Source organism: Parasteatoda tepidariorum, chromosome 9, assembly GCF_043381705.1.
Source record: "Parasteatoda tepidariorum isolate YZ-2023 chromosome 9, CAS_Ptep_4.0, whole genome shotgun sequence".
In the NCBI taxonomy this organism is placed as follows: Eukaryota; Metazoa; Arthropoda; class Arachnida; order Araneae; family Theridiidae; genus Parasteatoda; species Parasteatoda tepidariorum.
The window spans coordinates 21,501,573-21,519,904 of NC_092212.1; the positions used below are offsets into that span (position 1 = coordinate 21,501,573).

The 18,332-nt window shown below is 27.9% G+C and overlaps 1 protein-coding gene and 1 non-coding gene across 5 annotated transcripts in view; both read right to left on the reverse strand.

The window, feature by feature from the left end:
- The window catches only part of LOC107445773 (Sequence-specific single-stranded DNA-binding protein), a 254,058-nt gene extending 241,524 nt beyond the window's left edge, over positions 1–12,534 (reverse strand). For 2 of the 4 annotated variants that reach the window (XM_016060249.3, XM_016060248.3), the window contains exons 1-3: positions 12,012–12,301; positions 11,559–11,631; positions 756–817 (exon numbers count right to left, since the gene is read on the reverse strand). In XM_016060249.3, the coding sequence (XP_015915735.1) occupies positions 756–817; positions 11,559–11,631; positions 12,012–12,067 (191 nt within the window). In that variant the 5' untranslated portion in view covers positions 12,068–12,301. Of the gene's footprint in view, positions 1–755; positions 818–11,558; positions 11,632–12,011 lie in introns of all 4 variants that reach the window. The other 2 variants (XM_071184737.1, XM_016060250.3) reach the window with 2 other exon arrangements.
- TRNAL-AAG (transfer RNA leucine (anticodon AAG)) lies at positions 292–373 on the reverse strand. The gene has a single exon. It is a non-coding gene; the product is annotated as a tRNA-Leu (tRNA).
- Positions 12,535–18,332: the final 5,798 nt, after the last annotated feature.

Here is an 18,332-nt window from a genome sequence, read left to right on the forward strand (position 1 = left end):
ACACTCATTTTCACAATGGACGACATTTGTGTACACTGTATACATCTGTTAACGATTAAGAGAAAAGTCATTGAAGAAAACATTTCATGAAAGCTTTTATTGCGTAATTGTAATGTTTTATTTATATTCAATAATTATTTATCATCCCCAGTAAAAAAAAATTAATTGTTTGCGGATGAACCCTAATAAAAAAAATTACTCATTAAAAGAATCTCGAAAAAAAGGTTATATTCAAAGATAATAAAATATCGAAAGTTCTAGAATTAGTTCGCGGATACAAAATAGTAACTCTGGCAGCGGTGGGATTCGAACCCACGCCTCCGAGGAGACTGGTGCCTTAAACCAGCGCCTTAGACCGCTCGGCCACGCTACCCCTTCTTCAACAGTTGATAAAAATAGTATAAGCAATATACATTTGTTGCAGATAAACAGATTAATAAAGAAATAGGTTATTCCCTTTTTTAACAAAACACAATTTAAAACAAAAATGTTGTATAAAATCTACTGGAACAATAAAAAATAGTATTTTAACCACACATTTAATATTAGCTGTTAATAAAAATAAAAAAATATTTTAAAAAATTTTTTACGAATAAGTACTCTTACGAGTAACAGTTTTTTAAAAATTACAAAATTAAGAGTAAATACAATTTTTTATTAGGAAATTAAAAGAAATATTTAAAATTAACTTGGATTTAAATAATTAAAATTATTAATTAGAATTATTTAAAATTAAATAATTAAAATTTACTTACCACCACCATGAATGTAGAAATCCTGGAGGCTCTCCTAGTGTGATATTTTTTTCCCACCTTATCTGTAAAATTAAAAAAGTATACATTAATTACAGAGATTAAAAATAACAATTAAAATATACAAGAAAGCCTCTTATAAAGATATAAAAAAAAATTCTAAATTATATAGTTACTTTAAAGTTTTTTTATTGGTTAATTTTTTTAAAATTATCTAACTGAAAATTAAACACTTGACTTAGTAGTTACTCTAAGGTATTTTGATCTATTTCTCACTGATTAAAAGCTATTTCTAAAGCAGTGTTTCCCAAAGTGTGGTACGCGTACCCCCAGGGGTACGGGAACAGTTTAGCGGGGGTACGCGCTCTTATGCAAAATGTCTTGCAACAAACGAAAATTTCAAAAAATTTTATGTGAAAACAAAGCTAGCCATGAAAATTTACGATTACGTATTTTTCTATTGGCTATTTTTTTGCAGAGTTAACAGTTAATAATTAGCAGCGTCAACAGCCAGTTGTGATTTTTAACTTTTGTGCAATTCTTTTTTAGTAAAAAATACATTCATTTTTTTATTAGTGGTACACAGCGTTACGAAAAATTTAGAAATGGTACACAAAAGTCATAGCTTGGAAAACACTGTTCTAAAGCATATTAAATCTTTTTATTATTGTGGTAATTTATGTAACAGTACATGGAATTATCTTTCGGCAAACGAGTTTTATAAATATGAGTGGCAAGATTTATTTTTTCCCATCAATTATCTTCGGAGATATAGCAAAATAAGAAAAAAATTACAAATAACAATAAGGGGTAAAACTATTTTGAGCAAATTTTCTAGTTTTTTTTAAAGACTATGTGAATACATATAACTACCAATAAAGTAATAAAAAAAGAAAAAGAAAGAAAACATTATGATTTTGTTGAAATTATAAAATATATTTTTTGATATGAGAAATATTTCAATAAAAAATTTATACTAAAATTTACAAATTTCATTTAACTACTTTTTTTTTCTTCCAATGCCCACCTGGACCTAGGTCATACAGGTATCTGAAGGGCAGATTTGTTGGCCACTCTTTCAGGGGGTACCATATTAGTTGCGCCAACCTTGCTCCCACAGTAAGGACAGATAGTACAAAGAAGGAAAGAACATCCATGCCTTGCCCGGGATTCGAACCCAGAACCTTTCTTCTAATTATTGTGTTTTTTTGCTACATTGACACTTCATGCACAGTAGAAATCGGTATGTAGTTTTGTTTAAGCTATAATTATTTATTCATTTAACGTAGAAGCTAAATAAATATGTAATTTAAACAGTAATTAGAAATTTGTATACATAAGTACTTATGCAAAAATAAAGACACGCAATTCTTTGTTTGTTTAAATTAGGTACATATATTTAAATAAGGAAAAATTATTTTAAGAGAAATTATAAAATCACACACACTGACACTTAAGCAAAATAAAAGTCCTTTTTTATATTTTTGTTTAAATTTATTATAAATATTTTATTTAATTGAAGGTTTGAAAATATTCAATCTAAAGACATATTATGAATTTGTCTACATTGATTATTGATACTTTATGTAGAATAAAAAAAACTAGCCATATATGATCGTTTAAGTACTTATTTTACTTAAAAGAAAAGAAATAAGCAATTTAAAGAGGAATTATAAATTTGTATACATTGACACTTGATGCAAAATAAATTAAAAATTGTATTTTATTCATTGAAACTAATAATACACATTTATTTTAACGAAAGGCAAGAAAATAACTGCTTTTTCTAAATAGTTGATGAACCTTGCATTTTTAACTTTTTTTTAAGTCAATTTTGTTTAGTGTTAGTGAAACAATTGAAATGGAAATTGCAAACAGACTTTTCTTTAAACGCTTCACAACAAAATCTATCAAAGCTTCCATACATTTTTTTTAGTTATTCTACATTATAGACCTAAATCATTTTAAATCTAATTTATCAAAAAAATCAAATATTAGATTATTAACTTTATCTCAACTTTAAGTATAAAAATAAAATCTCTTGAATAATCCCAACTTGGGAGCTAGCACCATAATCAGCATTTTCTTCAGAATATTTATTCTGTTAGGTGGTTTAAAAAAAGTGTTCAACGATTAGAAAAAAATATTGATAACAAAAATTAGTATTTCAATTGAATATATCACAAAAAATACCAAATAAATAAGGACTTGATTAGTGAAAATAAAAAGAAAACACATTTATTTATTTAGTTTATCATTTATTAACTCCTACAAGCCCTTGATATTCTGTTACATTGATTATAAAAAAAAATTAAAAAAAAAAGACTGTCTTATCCCTTGATCTCTTTTAAAGGCAAGGTTGATATTAATATTCTATTACATAGTCCATTAAAAAAACTTTTTTCAAACTTGAATTGATAGCAAAATTTAGTATCTACATTAAATAAAGACTTTGATCATTCAAAGAAATTGTGAATAATTCAAATATTTGAATTATGGAAGAAATATTCCCTGCTATATTTCCGTCAAATGAACTCAAAAAGTTAAGATTCTTTAAAACTGCTATTATACTACTTAAATCGGGGTTGGAATTTTGTACAGAAGAAACCTATTTTTTAAAAGATACTGGAAAAAACAAGACAAAATGGAAGAAACTAAAAATGAAAATGACCAATATATAGTTGTTCAGCAATAAGCATTATAAGAATACTTTAAACTAATTAACTTTAATATACAGTACCAGTAAGTTAAAAGCTTTGTACATCTAATCAACTCTTAAAATGTTTTATTATTTGATAGTTTTCTTTGAAAAAGAATTTCCATTTTTTTCTCCACTTGTGTTAGAAGAAACTTAATTTCTTTGTAAGGTTTTTTTCGTGTTACTGTGGAAGAAACCTGCTATGACCAAATTAAATTTAATATGCTCATTTATAAAAAAAAAAATGTCTATTTGTTAAGCAAGTATAAAAATATTTAATTTTAAAATTTAATTGCACCAGATAGTATTCTCGCTCTTTTTTAACTTGTAACACTTGTACAAAGCACTATCTATCAAAGCAGTAAAACACTTGTACAAAGCAGTATCTTATTTCATACATCAGAGCTCATTCTAGGCAGAAAAAAGGGCAGGGTGCAAAAGTTAAAAAAAGGGCATTATTATTCTAAAAAGGCAATAATTTCTTTCTATGGGCTTTACACGTTTTATTAAAAAACATTGTAAATTAGTAAAAGTTTTTTTTTAACTTTACCAATAGTAGCAAAGCAATCACATAAATAACTAATTTTTATTAATAAATTAGCATTTATATTGAGTTAATGAACTAATTAGCTTAGTAGTAATTCATTTAAAATGCATGTATATATTAATAAAATAATAAATGTATGTTTTTAAGTGTCTGTAGTTATGATTTAATAATTAAAATCAGTAATAATAATTATGATTTAATGATAGTAGAAGTAAATGCAAACTTTCAAAGACAAGTACAAGGGGGTGTGATGGCTATTTTTCCTTTCCCATATAAATCTATGTATTGACAGCAATGACAAACTAAATAAAAAGAGTTAAAAATAACAAAGTTTAAGAAATCCATTGTAGAGTTTGGAGAAAAAAATAAATGGTTGAGAAAAGAAAGAACAAAAAGGGTATGTAGTCTATTACATCAGGGCACTAATCTACTTCAGGGGCAACAGGGTGGATTCTTTTGACTAAAAGGGCAGCAGGGCCCTGTTTACCCTGCCTAGAATAAGCTCTGCATATATTATTAATTGATTTCACAAATTAATACTTTCTTCTGAGTTTTTCTCTCGATTCCATTCTCATAATGATTTTACATTCTTCTTGCACAAACGTTATACAATTCTTTGAAGGAGAAATGAAAGCCATTGAATCAAAACTTGTAATAGTGTATTTAAAAGTAATTTATTCCTTTATTTTAATTTATGCTAATAATCAGGGTTGGCAGGTTTTTGACATGTGACAGTTTTTGACAGTTTAAACCATGGTTTAAACCGTCACGTCAAAAACCTCACTGTCAAAAATGTCGAAAATGTCAAAAACCTATATTCATATGTGAAATTTAATTAATACATAAAATTTATATATTTTTTATAAAGGATAGTGTTTCTAAATATGTTCTAGAAAAAATAAATTTAAAATTTTGAAGAAACACTTATATTTTGAATAGTAACCAAAATCTTGTACTTTTGAAAGCTCACATCTTTTGTAATATTATGTATTCATTTTCATGTGTTATTGAAAATCTGCAGTGATATTATTAAGAAATTTATTTATAACCAAATTTAGTGTATAGTATAGATTATACTAAAAATTAGACATTTTTAAAGATAAACATTAGCAGTTTTGTACATTAGACATCTTTTAAAGAAAAATCTTTTTAATATTCTTTTAAATCTTCTTAATAATCTTTTTAACATAAGACAATACAAATTTAAGTGCTTTCTGTTAAATACACAGAGTAGTTAGTGTCGATTTACAGTATATTCAGCCTATTCATTTACTATGCTGAAAATTTAGTTTATCCAAATACTTGTGAATTTCATTTTGCTGAATACGATATAGTTTTGTTGAATATCTAAATATTCAGCTGTTGAATAATTACTTCTTGCTTTCAAGATATGCATTATTTGTATTCTTAATACAAGTGGAGAAAAAAAAATTAAGAGATAAAAATTGTTTTAAAATGATAAGTGTAATAATTATAAATAAATATAATAAACAATATGAATTATATTTATCATTATTCATAAATATAACTACTTTTAAATTCAAATTAACATACTGGATAATAAAGATATTCGGTATAACATTAAAAAAATTTTTTTATACACTTGTATCTTATATCAAGTTTGTATTTATACAACATAACTTGTAAGTTCCTTATAAATATTAGTTATATGTTCCTTATATGTCAAAAATGCATAGTAATAAACTTTTAATTTTCTTAAGTATCAAAAAAAAAAATTTTTTTTTTCAAAATATAAATATTTAAAAAAATTTTGTGCAAAATTTTTCTGCACATGCATTTGAATATAAATTTCTGAGATTTTAAATCTGTTATTTTACCTTAATTTTAATTAAAAAATATTTTAAAACCTGCTGATTACCTATAGTATAATTAAATTTCAATATAATGCATGGCAACTGTTGGTAGTTTTGAAGTTTATATATTTTTTTGGCAAACTTCAGTTTTTGACATTTTTGACGGGTTTTTGACGGTTTAAACCAGTATTATACCCTTGTCATGTCAAAAACCACTTTTTGACGTCAAAAACCCAACCCTGCTAATAATATGTTGATAAAAGTAACAATAAAAATATCAATCTATTCAACTGCTAGAACCAATGAAAATGATATTTCGCCGATAATTTAAAAAAAAAAAATTTATCTTGAATCATTGTTATGTTACAAAATATGAAATAGATATTTAAATAGTTCATGGTAAAAAGTATGAAACATAATTTTTTTTAAATAAGTAAAATGGTTTCAATGACACTTTCTGCTTTGGACAAAAGAAGAAGGAAAAAAAACGGACACAAAATTTTAACCTTGTATTGGATAATTTGAAAAAGGCATAAAAATTTAAATAAAGGTTCAAACTGTATTGTACTGGTTTTATACTAAATATAAAAATACTATTCAACATACAATAAACAAAACAAATTTATTTATTTAATTTCTTGGCTGGATTTACAGTGAAGACTTAGTATTTTTTGCAAGTCACTCGATGAGCTATACTGTCGAATAAAATTTCTGTAGCCTAAATATTGGTGATGTGGTTTAACTTTATAATTTGATGGCCAGCTTTGGTGCTGGTAATTGTGTATATTGATATATAGTCATTGCATGAATATCAATAAAAGTTTTCTAAAAAAGTATACAACACCATAGCTTGAGAACATTAATAACAATAGTTTTGTTGAATAATTCAGGATTTATAATTTTTGAAAAAGTAACCAATTGTTGAAAGAAAATACTACAATTAACTAGTAAGAAAATTCTATAATTTTGCCTTATAATATTTAAGTAAATATCAGTTTTTAACTGCAATAAAAAATAATAACGTGAAACAAATATATTTTTCTTAGCTAATTTTAAAAAACATTAGAATCAGTCCCTCACAAAAGTGTCATTTTCTCTCATTGAGAGATCGGAAAAAATCTTTATTTGATTTTTTGGAGCGGTCAAATAACGAGCTTTGATTCCACATATAACAATTTATGTTGTGAATATTCTTATTTACAATCACTATTATACAAAATATTGTCTTTAATGCTATGCATAATTGTACTTTATAATAAAATTTAAATCTATATATATGTAAAAAGCTTCGGTGTATTAGAATTTGAACTCTTGAAACCATTCAATAATTAATAATAGATTCTATTTATTTTTAAAGTTGCATAGAAATAAGTTACCTTGCATTATATTCGGTTAATAATATATATACTACTTTAGTTGTTTTAAAATGAAGCAATTAGAATATCACATGAAATATTCTTTTAACATCTCAAGCTTTGATACTCGTAGTAAAAGTAGTGTCATTATTTTTACTACATACTAAAGCAGTTGTTCTTATAATAGGTGACCTTTAAGTTCCTTTTAATAATAAAATTTAACATATGCACAACATTTCGGCATTTTTTAACATGTTAATCTGTCAACAAAATTTAACCGATTTCATAGTCATTGATTAAGAGTCTTATTCACAGCAACCCAGGATTTTAAAATATGCAGAAAATTATCAAAAAATGAATAAAAAGATGAATTTTAAAATTTATTTTTTTATGAACCAAAATATTAAGAGAATGCACATTCCTTGCACATCTATGCTAAATTTAAATATTTTATCTATATAAGTCATAAAATTTATTCTACGTTAGTTATTGTCCCATGATAAAAAAATTTTTAGGTTAATAACTGAAATGCTAAAAAATGTTTTCAAAGCATATTATCACCCAAATAAATTCAAGATTAATTAACCTCACTTCACTTGATCTTACACAGTAAGCTGAAAATGTTTGATGAAACTAAGATTATTCAAACATATGGAGATAAATGATATTACTAAAGCATAAAGTAATGTGAATAAAGCACAATTAAAAGTACATTACATAATGTACATTATGTACTTATATTCATGCTTTATTTGCATTTTTTGCTTTAGACTACATAACACAAAGTATACCCAATCCTTAGTTGGATAAATGAGTGTTCACGCTAGTATGGCGACATCTCGACAATTGTTGCCAAATGTTCTACGAATGTCACTTAAATGATACACATGGGTGACAAAATTGTCGCCTTGCAATATGATTAGAAATTACAAAATTATTAACGAAAACTAATTGTTTCATTTTTATGCATTGAAATTCATGCATTCGGAGAGAAAAAATTGCACTAATTTTATTCAACACGTAGGTTAGGTTTCAGTTTTAAGATTTTTCAAATGGAATAACTGACAGTGCCTGGTTCAAAAAATTTTAAATGTTGAAATTTCAAATTTGTATGTAGTGCTGTGCATTCATGTACTGACAGCGTAATTATTAATCAATAAAACATAATTTTTTACTCTTTTAAAATTTACTTAGAATTTTTAGATAATTTTTAATACAATTTGTTAGTTTTTATCTTCTCTGTTTTCCTCATCTATCTATTTATTTGGTCTCAGAATTTTAATCTGTGTGATCTATTATTCTATTTATTAATATTATTTAAACCTTTTTTTTAATTTAATAAATTTTTTTCAATCATTATGGGGTATTGAACCTAATTAGTTTTAAGGTGTTATAGATAGTAATTAATGACTTTTGATGAGCACCATAACATGTATTATGCAATTGTATACTTTGATTTTTTTCCCTTCAAGTTTGTCTAGCATATTAATTTTTTTGACTACTAAATGAATACCTAGGTGGTCCTATTGGACCACTACTGGTGTGAACCTTAGATATCAGGGATCAGTCTAGGTTTTACTGAGAGGTAAATTTAGACATAATTTGTGAAAAATTAAAAATTAAATTTAAAAATCCAACACAAAAATATGGATTTATCATTTCTTAAGGAATACAAAAATTGTGAAACTATCGTTTTTCCTAAAATTAAACTTGTGAAACTACCCTCTTTCCTAAAGTTGGATTTGTGAAAGTACCGCTAAACGATAGTAAATTCGGTCTGGACAGACCTCTGGATATTATATACATTTATTCCCATCAGCAGAATATTTTCAAATGTTCTGCAACAGGACTTATTAATTTATACAAATGTTCTGCTAGCATTTCACAGCAAAAAAAGTCAACTTTACGTTAAAATACTGTATTTTCGTTCATTAAAATACAAGATAATACATAGATAAACTACATTATATTTTTGACCAAGGTAAAGAAACATTCTTGATTTGTTACTTTTTCAATCACTTTTGAAGCACAAAATTTTATTAATGACGATGATGATGAATTATTAATAAAATGCCCATGGCATGAAGGTTCGAACCTTAAAATAAGTACTGTCTTAAAAATCTTTTGAGGGGAAAAGTGTCCAGATAGTGCACCATTTTCAAACAAAAACATTCGCTGGTCTGTTGTTCCAACAACGGCTTCATCTCCATGAAAAGCATTTGGTTTTTTAGAAACAATTCTGTCAATCGTGGATCCCCACGATTCACAAATTGCTTCTGAAATGGGAATGGAAAATACAAAAGTTTTAAACTTTATGTAATTGGAAATTTCTGAATTTAATTATTTTACGGCTTGCCTTAGAAGGTCTCTTGATAAAAATGGTGATCAATTTTTCTCAGGGGTTCGCAGGAAAGCGCTGTCACTTATTCAAGATATAAATTGTTCTGCGACGTGCGTCGCAGTTTTAGGCACTTTCTGCTTCTGGGCATTTATTGTCCATTCAATTCTAAAGCTCAATGTGTACAGCAGCCAAAGCTCTCCGGCTATTAGTTAGCCGCAGCTTCAGTGTTAGGTGCTTCAGCTCAATTGCGCATCATGCCATCACTAACTAATACACTTTTAGAATACAATTTAACTACATAAGTTACAAAAATTACATTCCATCACAATAAGGGAAGGAAAAAATAAACATAACTAGCTTCTGAAGTTTATAATCCCGTAAATAGAATTAAAATAACAATATACTTTTGGTATCCTTTGGCTTAACTATGTATCTATGTTCACAAAACAGCAAGCTTGAGAGAATTCTCATAGTTTTCTATGTGAAATTATAATGGAAAGTTTATTTTAATTGTCTTGGGAGCAAGGAAAAAAAAAGGTTGTCAGATTATACTTTTGTGGAATGCAATACTTGCATTAAGAAAATTTATTAAAAAAGTTTCAGGGATATTTCCGCAAGGATTCCTTATTTCTGCTGGTTTTAATCGCCAATATGACAGTATTTTGTGTATGACATAAAAATTTAAGAAAGGGGCTACATTTGAACCGTTTAATTTTGTCCATTTCTCTGATCTTAATTTCTCAGCATTTAAGTTTCTTAAATGCTACAACTAAGTGTCGCCAAAACTTAGCGACTACAAGCAGTTATCTTCTCAAAATTTCAACCGGATTACAAAAGCGCTTGACATGTAATTACAGTTCAAAGGCTTTTTCATTAACAAACCTGAAAGGTAATAAATGTTTGCTTCATAATAGGAGATACTTAAATGAAATTCAATTTCTCAAATTTGAAAGACTATCTTTCCGATAAAAACAACTTTAATACTAACATGAACATGCGTACAAAAAAGTAATAAAATATTCCCTAGCTACTAGGCAATAAAAATTTGCAAATTTTAGAAACATATTTTATGATTTTTGTGTCTATACTTGTAATCAAAAATGCAAAAACTATCCCTGATAACATTAAAAGTTAAGTTAAGCAGACTTTCTCTTAAATATGACTATACACCACTACGAAATTTGCAAAAAAAATTTTTTTTTGAATTTTCATTAAGATCGAATAATTAAGCACCTAATTTTGACATGGTAATCATCAAAAAATGCTGTAAAAACTTAATTGACCAAAGTAGTAATAAACCTGGCACAACAGATGAATCAATTCCAACCAATTTGCAAAATTTCTTCGTTGTTTATTATGTTCGAAATCGAAAATTCAAAAACACCCATTAACAGAAGCATCCAATATCCTTACTTTTAACAAATACAAACAATGCCTCTTTCAAAATATTACAGTTCTCAGCTTTTCATGTATACAAATAACTTTATCAGTGTTTACATTTGTTTCTTACACATTAATCATCAAAAAAATTCCAACATATTTAGTAATATTCATTGACAAATATTCTTTGAATGGTCAAATCATATGCATTTTTAAAGAAAGTACAATGTATACAGGTAAGATGGGCAAATATTTATCGTATCTGTTCATCATCTTCTTTTGAATATATTTTTATTAACAGAGAAAAATGTGCTCTCGTGAAAATTTAAGAAATTTCTAAGCTCACTGTATACAAATAAGAAGAAATTTTGTATTTGTTTTTTTCTATAGTAATAATCAAATAATACTTAATAAAAAATAATTCTTGCAATCGTTGTAGTGCATTTTTTAAATGGTCAAAATCATATACATTTTCTAAAAGAGGGGCAATTCATAAACTAATTTTAAAAGTCAGTGTGTCCAATATTTAATTATTTCCATAAATCAACTTAAATTCAAAATCAAATTTCGCATAAAAATAAGTACAATACACCTGGCACAACTGATGGATCAATTCCATCAGCCCCTGCCGGGCGAGTCCAAAATAGAAAAATAAATATAATTTTGCTTACCTCTGATAGGAAAGTCTGTGCTGCTTTCTGTGCCCCAACATGTAACAAGTATTCATAAACATATAATGCTAACCTAAAAGAAAACGAAACAACGATGTAGAAACTATTTACACTAAAAAACAACACTATCCCATCACCCCTCGCGCATCGAGATGGTATATTCCTGGCCATATGCCTTTGAATTGAGACAGGCACACTTCCCGCTACAGTTGAGATACGAGCTTGTCAAGTGTAAGCATCTTTGTGTACCTCACCGGGTACATTTATTTTGATAACTCAAAAAACAATTAAGTCCACAACTGTCACACCCGAAACTCAATTTAACAACGTGGTCATGGCAATGACCATGTTGTTCCAGAGAGGGTTGGGGAAATTTTTATATAATCCACATTCAAACGCACTGATTTTTTATAAAAAATTTTTCTCTTCGATTTCTCTTGTATGTAAACTTACTTTTCTCTTGCTTGGGCATCTGAAGGTACGGTAGAGCCTTTACCTTTAGCATACATGCTGTTTAGATGTTACAAAAAAAAATCACAAACACCTGTCAAGACATTCAGAACGACCACACCGACGTTGTTACCATAGAAACATAAATTGATCTGTCACGGTCGCGGATGTGATTGGACTCAGCCCTCTCGATACCGCAGTTCGCTTCTACTCTAGGACAGATCTCTGGTACGTCACAACTACATATAAAAACCGAGCGTCTACCATTAGCCTTTTGCGATCACAACGCCACCTAACGGTCGATGCCCCTAATTTATTTTAACTACCGTGCTTCCGTCTGTTTTTACTCTTAAATTATAGATTATGCCGAATTAAAAGCATTAAAAACGTTTAAACTAATAATTAACGTCTGTTTTTTTCAAAGGAATTGGATTTGAGCTATCAATATTGAAATTATAACTATCATGGGGGAAGACGAGTAAAGGATGGAAGAGCCGACGATTCGAAAGCTTCTCGGTGAAGAACCAGCTGCATCAACAGAGGGAGCTTGGAAGATGTGTTGAGTCGAGGGGAGAGTTAGCGTTGAGAGGGAATCATTTGGCAGGGTTTCAATTCAACTCTCGTTTTCCATTTTATCAACGAAAGCGGAACTATATTTGTCCGAACAAAAATATTCCTCGAACAACTATTTTACACCACCTAGACTGAAAATTCCCACTGATGAGGAAATATAACTGTTTACAATATCACAGAAAACTTTCGTAATATAAATAGTATTGCAATCTTAAAAACTTCATATGACTAATTCAGTATCAATATATTTTTATATTATAATAAGGGAAATTATTTTTCGAAATGAGATGAAATAATTTATAAGTAGTATATTGTTTTTTTTCCCTTTTTATTAAATGTATACAAAAAAATTCTTATGATATTTCATACGAAACCTTTGCCCGTATATATTAAGGATATAAACCATTTAGCTGAGAGAAGTAAATCTAATATTGTAAACCTAATATTAAATTAATTTTTGAAAATAATAATTATAAGATAATATAAGAGCTTGTATTTAGTCAATCGGTATTAATGATAGAAAAAAAATCTTAGCTTCTTTTGTTATTTTCACGAAAACATTTTATGAAAAATACGTTCAGTACTCTAAACTGATTACCTTTGGATAAAAAAAAAAGGAACAAAATTTTACTTCACTAAAACTATTATTATTTTTATAAAATAATAATAGTTTAAGTGAATGATTTTTATAAAATTTGATAAGTAAACTCATATTATAACCGTCGTTGAACAGCTGACTCAATTTTTAGTTTACTACTACCAATATTCAACTGTGCGGCCTTGTAATTTTAATCCCGATTCAGAAGACAAGGGAACGCGTAGATCAAGTACTGGGAGAAATTGTCTTTGTGAAAGTCTTTTTTTGATCGAACTAACCAGCATTTGCGTTACAAGGAGAATAAAACTATGAAATCCTCCCACAGTTAACCCGACTGCAAGGGGAATGTAATCCATGATCACTGGGGAAATTTTTAAGTCAGTATTGTGGTAGGTGCGAGCCGAGTGCGTAATTCGTATCTATAGGCCATCACTGGTACTCGTACCCGTGTAACCTCATTGGGAGACGAGAGCTCTATCTCCTGAGCCGACACTGCTATAAGCAAACTCATCATACTAAATCGGCAAAAAATAGTAACATTATAAATTTTCGTTTGGAGCAAAAATAAAAAATTAGCGTTAAGAGTATAACTTTTTTGAATGCTTACTGAGAGATTAGGTTCCGAACCGAATCATGAAGAGAAACTTATTGAAGAAGGTCTGAAATTATTGAAGAACCTCAATGATAGCAAATCATACAAGCGTTTCATTAATGTAATGCCAACTTATAACAATAATTTGAATATTTTCAATAAGAAATGTGAAAAGATTCGGTGAAATCACATGCAATTTATTCATCGAGTTTCTAGAAAGAAAATTAGAATTATTTATTATTTTCTTTTTATTAATTTACTTTTGTTTATTTATTTATTGTACAATATATTCTTTATTCCTTGAATATACGAATTTTTTGATTCTGTGTAAAAAAAAAATTTGATTCACTATTACGTTCTAAGATATAGCGAAATATGCAAACAGAAAAATTAACACGATCTTAAACTAATACGAGGACGTCATAGTGCGGGAAGAAACTTTTCATCGCCAATTCTGTTTCACCTCAATAAATTATTTAAAATTTACAGTACAGAAAAATGAATTCAGGAAAAATTTAGAGTTTGATATTAACTTTCAATTGCTGAAAAAAAAATTTAAATATCAAAATACAAAAAAAATTATTGTAAGAAAACTTCCGCATTTTGTATTCGTAGGTTATCTTCTCACAATTCGTCTTCATTTCAATATTTTGAAAAAATTTTTTTAAATATTTGAAACTTCATGGCTTACTCTAGGTTTGTCTGAACTCACTATAAACTATAAGTTTTAAATTACTTGTGGAGGTGAAAGAGAATTTGCGATGAAAAGTTTCTCCCGTGGTATAGCGTCCTCTCAAACTACCAAATCAGACTATCGACTTCTCTCACGACTAAGCTATATGGATCATATATTATAGACCAGTGGTCTCAGACCGAATCAAATGATACCGAACCGCATCATCTTATTAACTGGTGTCTTATTATATCGGGTTTGTACGACTTTCCATAGACGAGAGGTTAACACTGGTTACTGACAGACGTCACCTAACACCGCACCAATACCGCGCATGTAATTGTATTTTAATTCAAAGGCATGTGTGAATACAATTAAAATAAAAATACTGAATCAAAGCAATCTAAAATATAAGCAATCAACGTCCCTCTGCCCCAGCGGGCTGCGTTAAAATTTTCAAATTGGGAATCAATGTTATAAACTGCCCAATATTTTGAAAGTACAAATTCGAAAGCCATAGTTTTGAGCCTAGGTAACTCAGAAGATAGAACGTTCGCCTTTCAACCAGGTGAACCGGCCACGAATCCCAGCAATGGTTGGTCGATACGAATTCCGCACCCGGCTTGCACCGACCACAGTGCTTCGGAAAATATCCTCAGTGGTTGACGGGTCGTGGGTTAGAGAAACCATGGGTGGTTTTCGTGGTTTTCCTCTCCATTTAGCGCAAATCCGGGTTACAGTTGTCCAAAAGTCCTCCACGAAGGCTGATTTCGCCCAATACTACTTGATCCACGAGTTCCCTTGTCTTCTGGATTGCGTTCAAATTCGCAAGACTACGAAGTTGAACATTAGTAGTCCAAAATTGTGCCGGCTGTTCAATAACGTTTATTAAAATAAAAATAATAAATAAAAACCATCGTTTTTTGCCTTAGTTTTTGCAACATAAAATATCTTTATCACTAATTTGCAAATTTAAGGTCTATCTAATTCGAAGCTTAAATCAAAAATTGTACGAGTTGATCCGATTTTTCCCCGTACTGTACTAGCTTTCGAAAGTGAAAGTACAAAGTGCTTTCTGTGTCTTTTATGATATCCTATGAATATAGAAACTTGAAATATAGATATTTACATTAGACAGTCCTTCACTGAATGCAATATAGAAAATTTCGTACTGAACTTCGTAATATTTACGCACTGAAGTGAACTTCTTAGTAACTGGTAATGGTCTTAATGTAGACAGTTTTTATAAATTCGCAGAAGGAAAAAAAAAATAATAATAATTATTATTATTATTATTATTATTTAGAAAATATTTTTGAGCATTTCTTGTACTTTTTCCATTGAAATTTAAAAATGTATCTTCATTTTTAATGATAGATAAGCTAATTTAAGTGTATAAGTTTTTTTTTGTTTTTTTGAGTTGTCTACACTAGCCTCATGCCACTAGTGTGGATAAGTCTCAAAATGTATTATTTAATCCATTACTACTTATAAAAAAATCCAAGTAAATTTAACTAATTTTAGTGTAAAAATACGATCTTGAGTAAATAATCTTGAAAGTGTTTATAATAATTTATGTTAAAGCCTAATAAATATATAAATTCCTACTTCTCTTGCTCTAGCGAGAGATTTTTCTTGAATACATATTTAAAGTGGTAGCTAATGTTACTCTTTGCTATTTTATTTTTCATGTAATAAAATTGATTTACAATGATTTGGCCACCTCGATTTATATTTTATTTTATATTTTATATCCGTCGTTGAACAGCCGACCCAATTTTGAGTTTACGACTGCTAATGTTCAACCTCGTAGCCTTGCAATTTTGAACCAATCCAGAAGACGTTGAAACTCCTGGATCAATACCCCTAGAGGTCTTGATTTGTTATAGGGACATGGAGGACTTTGCGACTCGACAGATTTAACGTGCATCAGTCATTCACCATTTACTACACGAAGAGTCTTTATTTAAAGTAAAACTGGGCTGGTCACCCCAAGGTTAACGAAAGGATGGCTCACCTAAAATGACATGGCGCAGAACTATTATTAATGAATTGAAGACAATAAACAAAACAATTAGAGAAATAAAGTGCTTGACCACCAAACTGGAGACTCACGACTAAGGCCTTATGCTCCTATTGAAAACCTGAATTATTATTACACTAGCACATTAAATATTGTAGGAATCTACAATTTCCGCCATTGTAAATATTGCATCTGGGTTCACTACAGCTCTTAGAAACTTTTAACAATGGTAATGAATATTATAAATAAATTTTTAGTTTATAATTATAAAGATAATTATAGATAAATTAACTAAATTAATAATTATAAATTAATAAATATAATATATAAATACAATAATATAAATTTAATTTATAAATTAATTAAATTTATACATTTTTGATCAACACTATTTATTATTTTGTAAAGAAAATATATCTATATGAGAACTGTGCCTTACCAGACCTCTAATCCCTAAAGTGGTATCTTAAAAAAAAATCCTGTTATCATTATCGTAAATTAGTTGACACTAAAAAGAAAAAGAATCTGTTAACCTTAGCGCGTCCACAGTAGCCTCACAGCTATGTGTCTACACTAGTGTTGCTCTTTTAAACACAATACTGGTAAAGAGCTAACTCAAAATCTCCTATTGTTAAAAACTATGAATAAAAACAGCCCAAAGTTGTAATTTAAGCGAAAATGAAGAAGTTACTTTTCACCATAAAAATCTTGTTTAATTATTTGCTACATAAGTATTTTGGGTCGGTTGAGCGATGCGAGCAGGAAATATTTCCCTAAATATCACACATTAATTAAAACAAAATACTGCATGCACAAAATATCAAAAATAGTAATTTAATTAATAGATATCATTCAAAATCATCAAAAAAAAAATATTCAAAAGAGAGCTTTTTATGGTCGCTATTTTGAAAGTACATCACTTATTGTTCTGGCTAAATCTGAGATGGTCTCTCATCCAATATTTAAGCATTGCATGTGTGGTACATGCGTACCAAGTTTTATGAATACATCATTAGAGGTGGTATTCTTTTATCTATCTGCAGTACTATTAGTATTTTTACTTGAAACTACATATGAAAGTGTAACGCAGTTTTATCAATTTGCCAAAATTTACAGATATTCTTTTGACCGACAAGTATCGGAATTATTCCATTTGTCTACTTTAGTCACGGATCCAAACCAGCCGCTATTTTCCTATATAATTATCTAAAAAATTAAAAAAAAATTAATTAAAAAAAAAACATTTATAAATTGCTGAAATTTAAGTATTTATATTTTTAAATATTTATACTTTTAAATATTTATATTTATATTCAAATATTTATATTTTATTATTTTATATTTTTTAAATATTTATATTTTTAAATATTTATATTTTATTATTTTATCAATTTAAATGTTTATATTTTATTATTTTATCAATTTAAATACTTATATATTTTTTTTATTTATTTAAACATTCAAATTTTTTTATTTTAGTATTATATTTCCGTTATATTTTCCTATATAAATGAAGTAAATGAAAAACAGCCAAACCAATAAATTAACTTCGAATTATGTTATTTTATTATGTAATAAAATAAAATAATATAATTGGTAATAAGATAATGTAATTTTGTAATAAGACACGATAGTATTATCTTATTACAAACGTATTTCGTAATTAGATAATATAATTAGAGAAACATATTTAGAGCTACACAATCAATAGTCAAATTATTAGAAAAAATAATTTATTCTAAACAATTTTTGTGTAAAACTTTTACACGAATAAAAAATTTAATTTCAATTTTTATTAACGAATGTAAGTTAGAATTCGTAATAAAAAATTAAACATAAGGATAAATGAAAAGCTTATGTTTAAA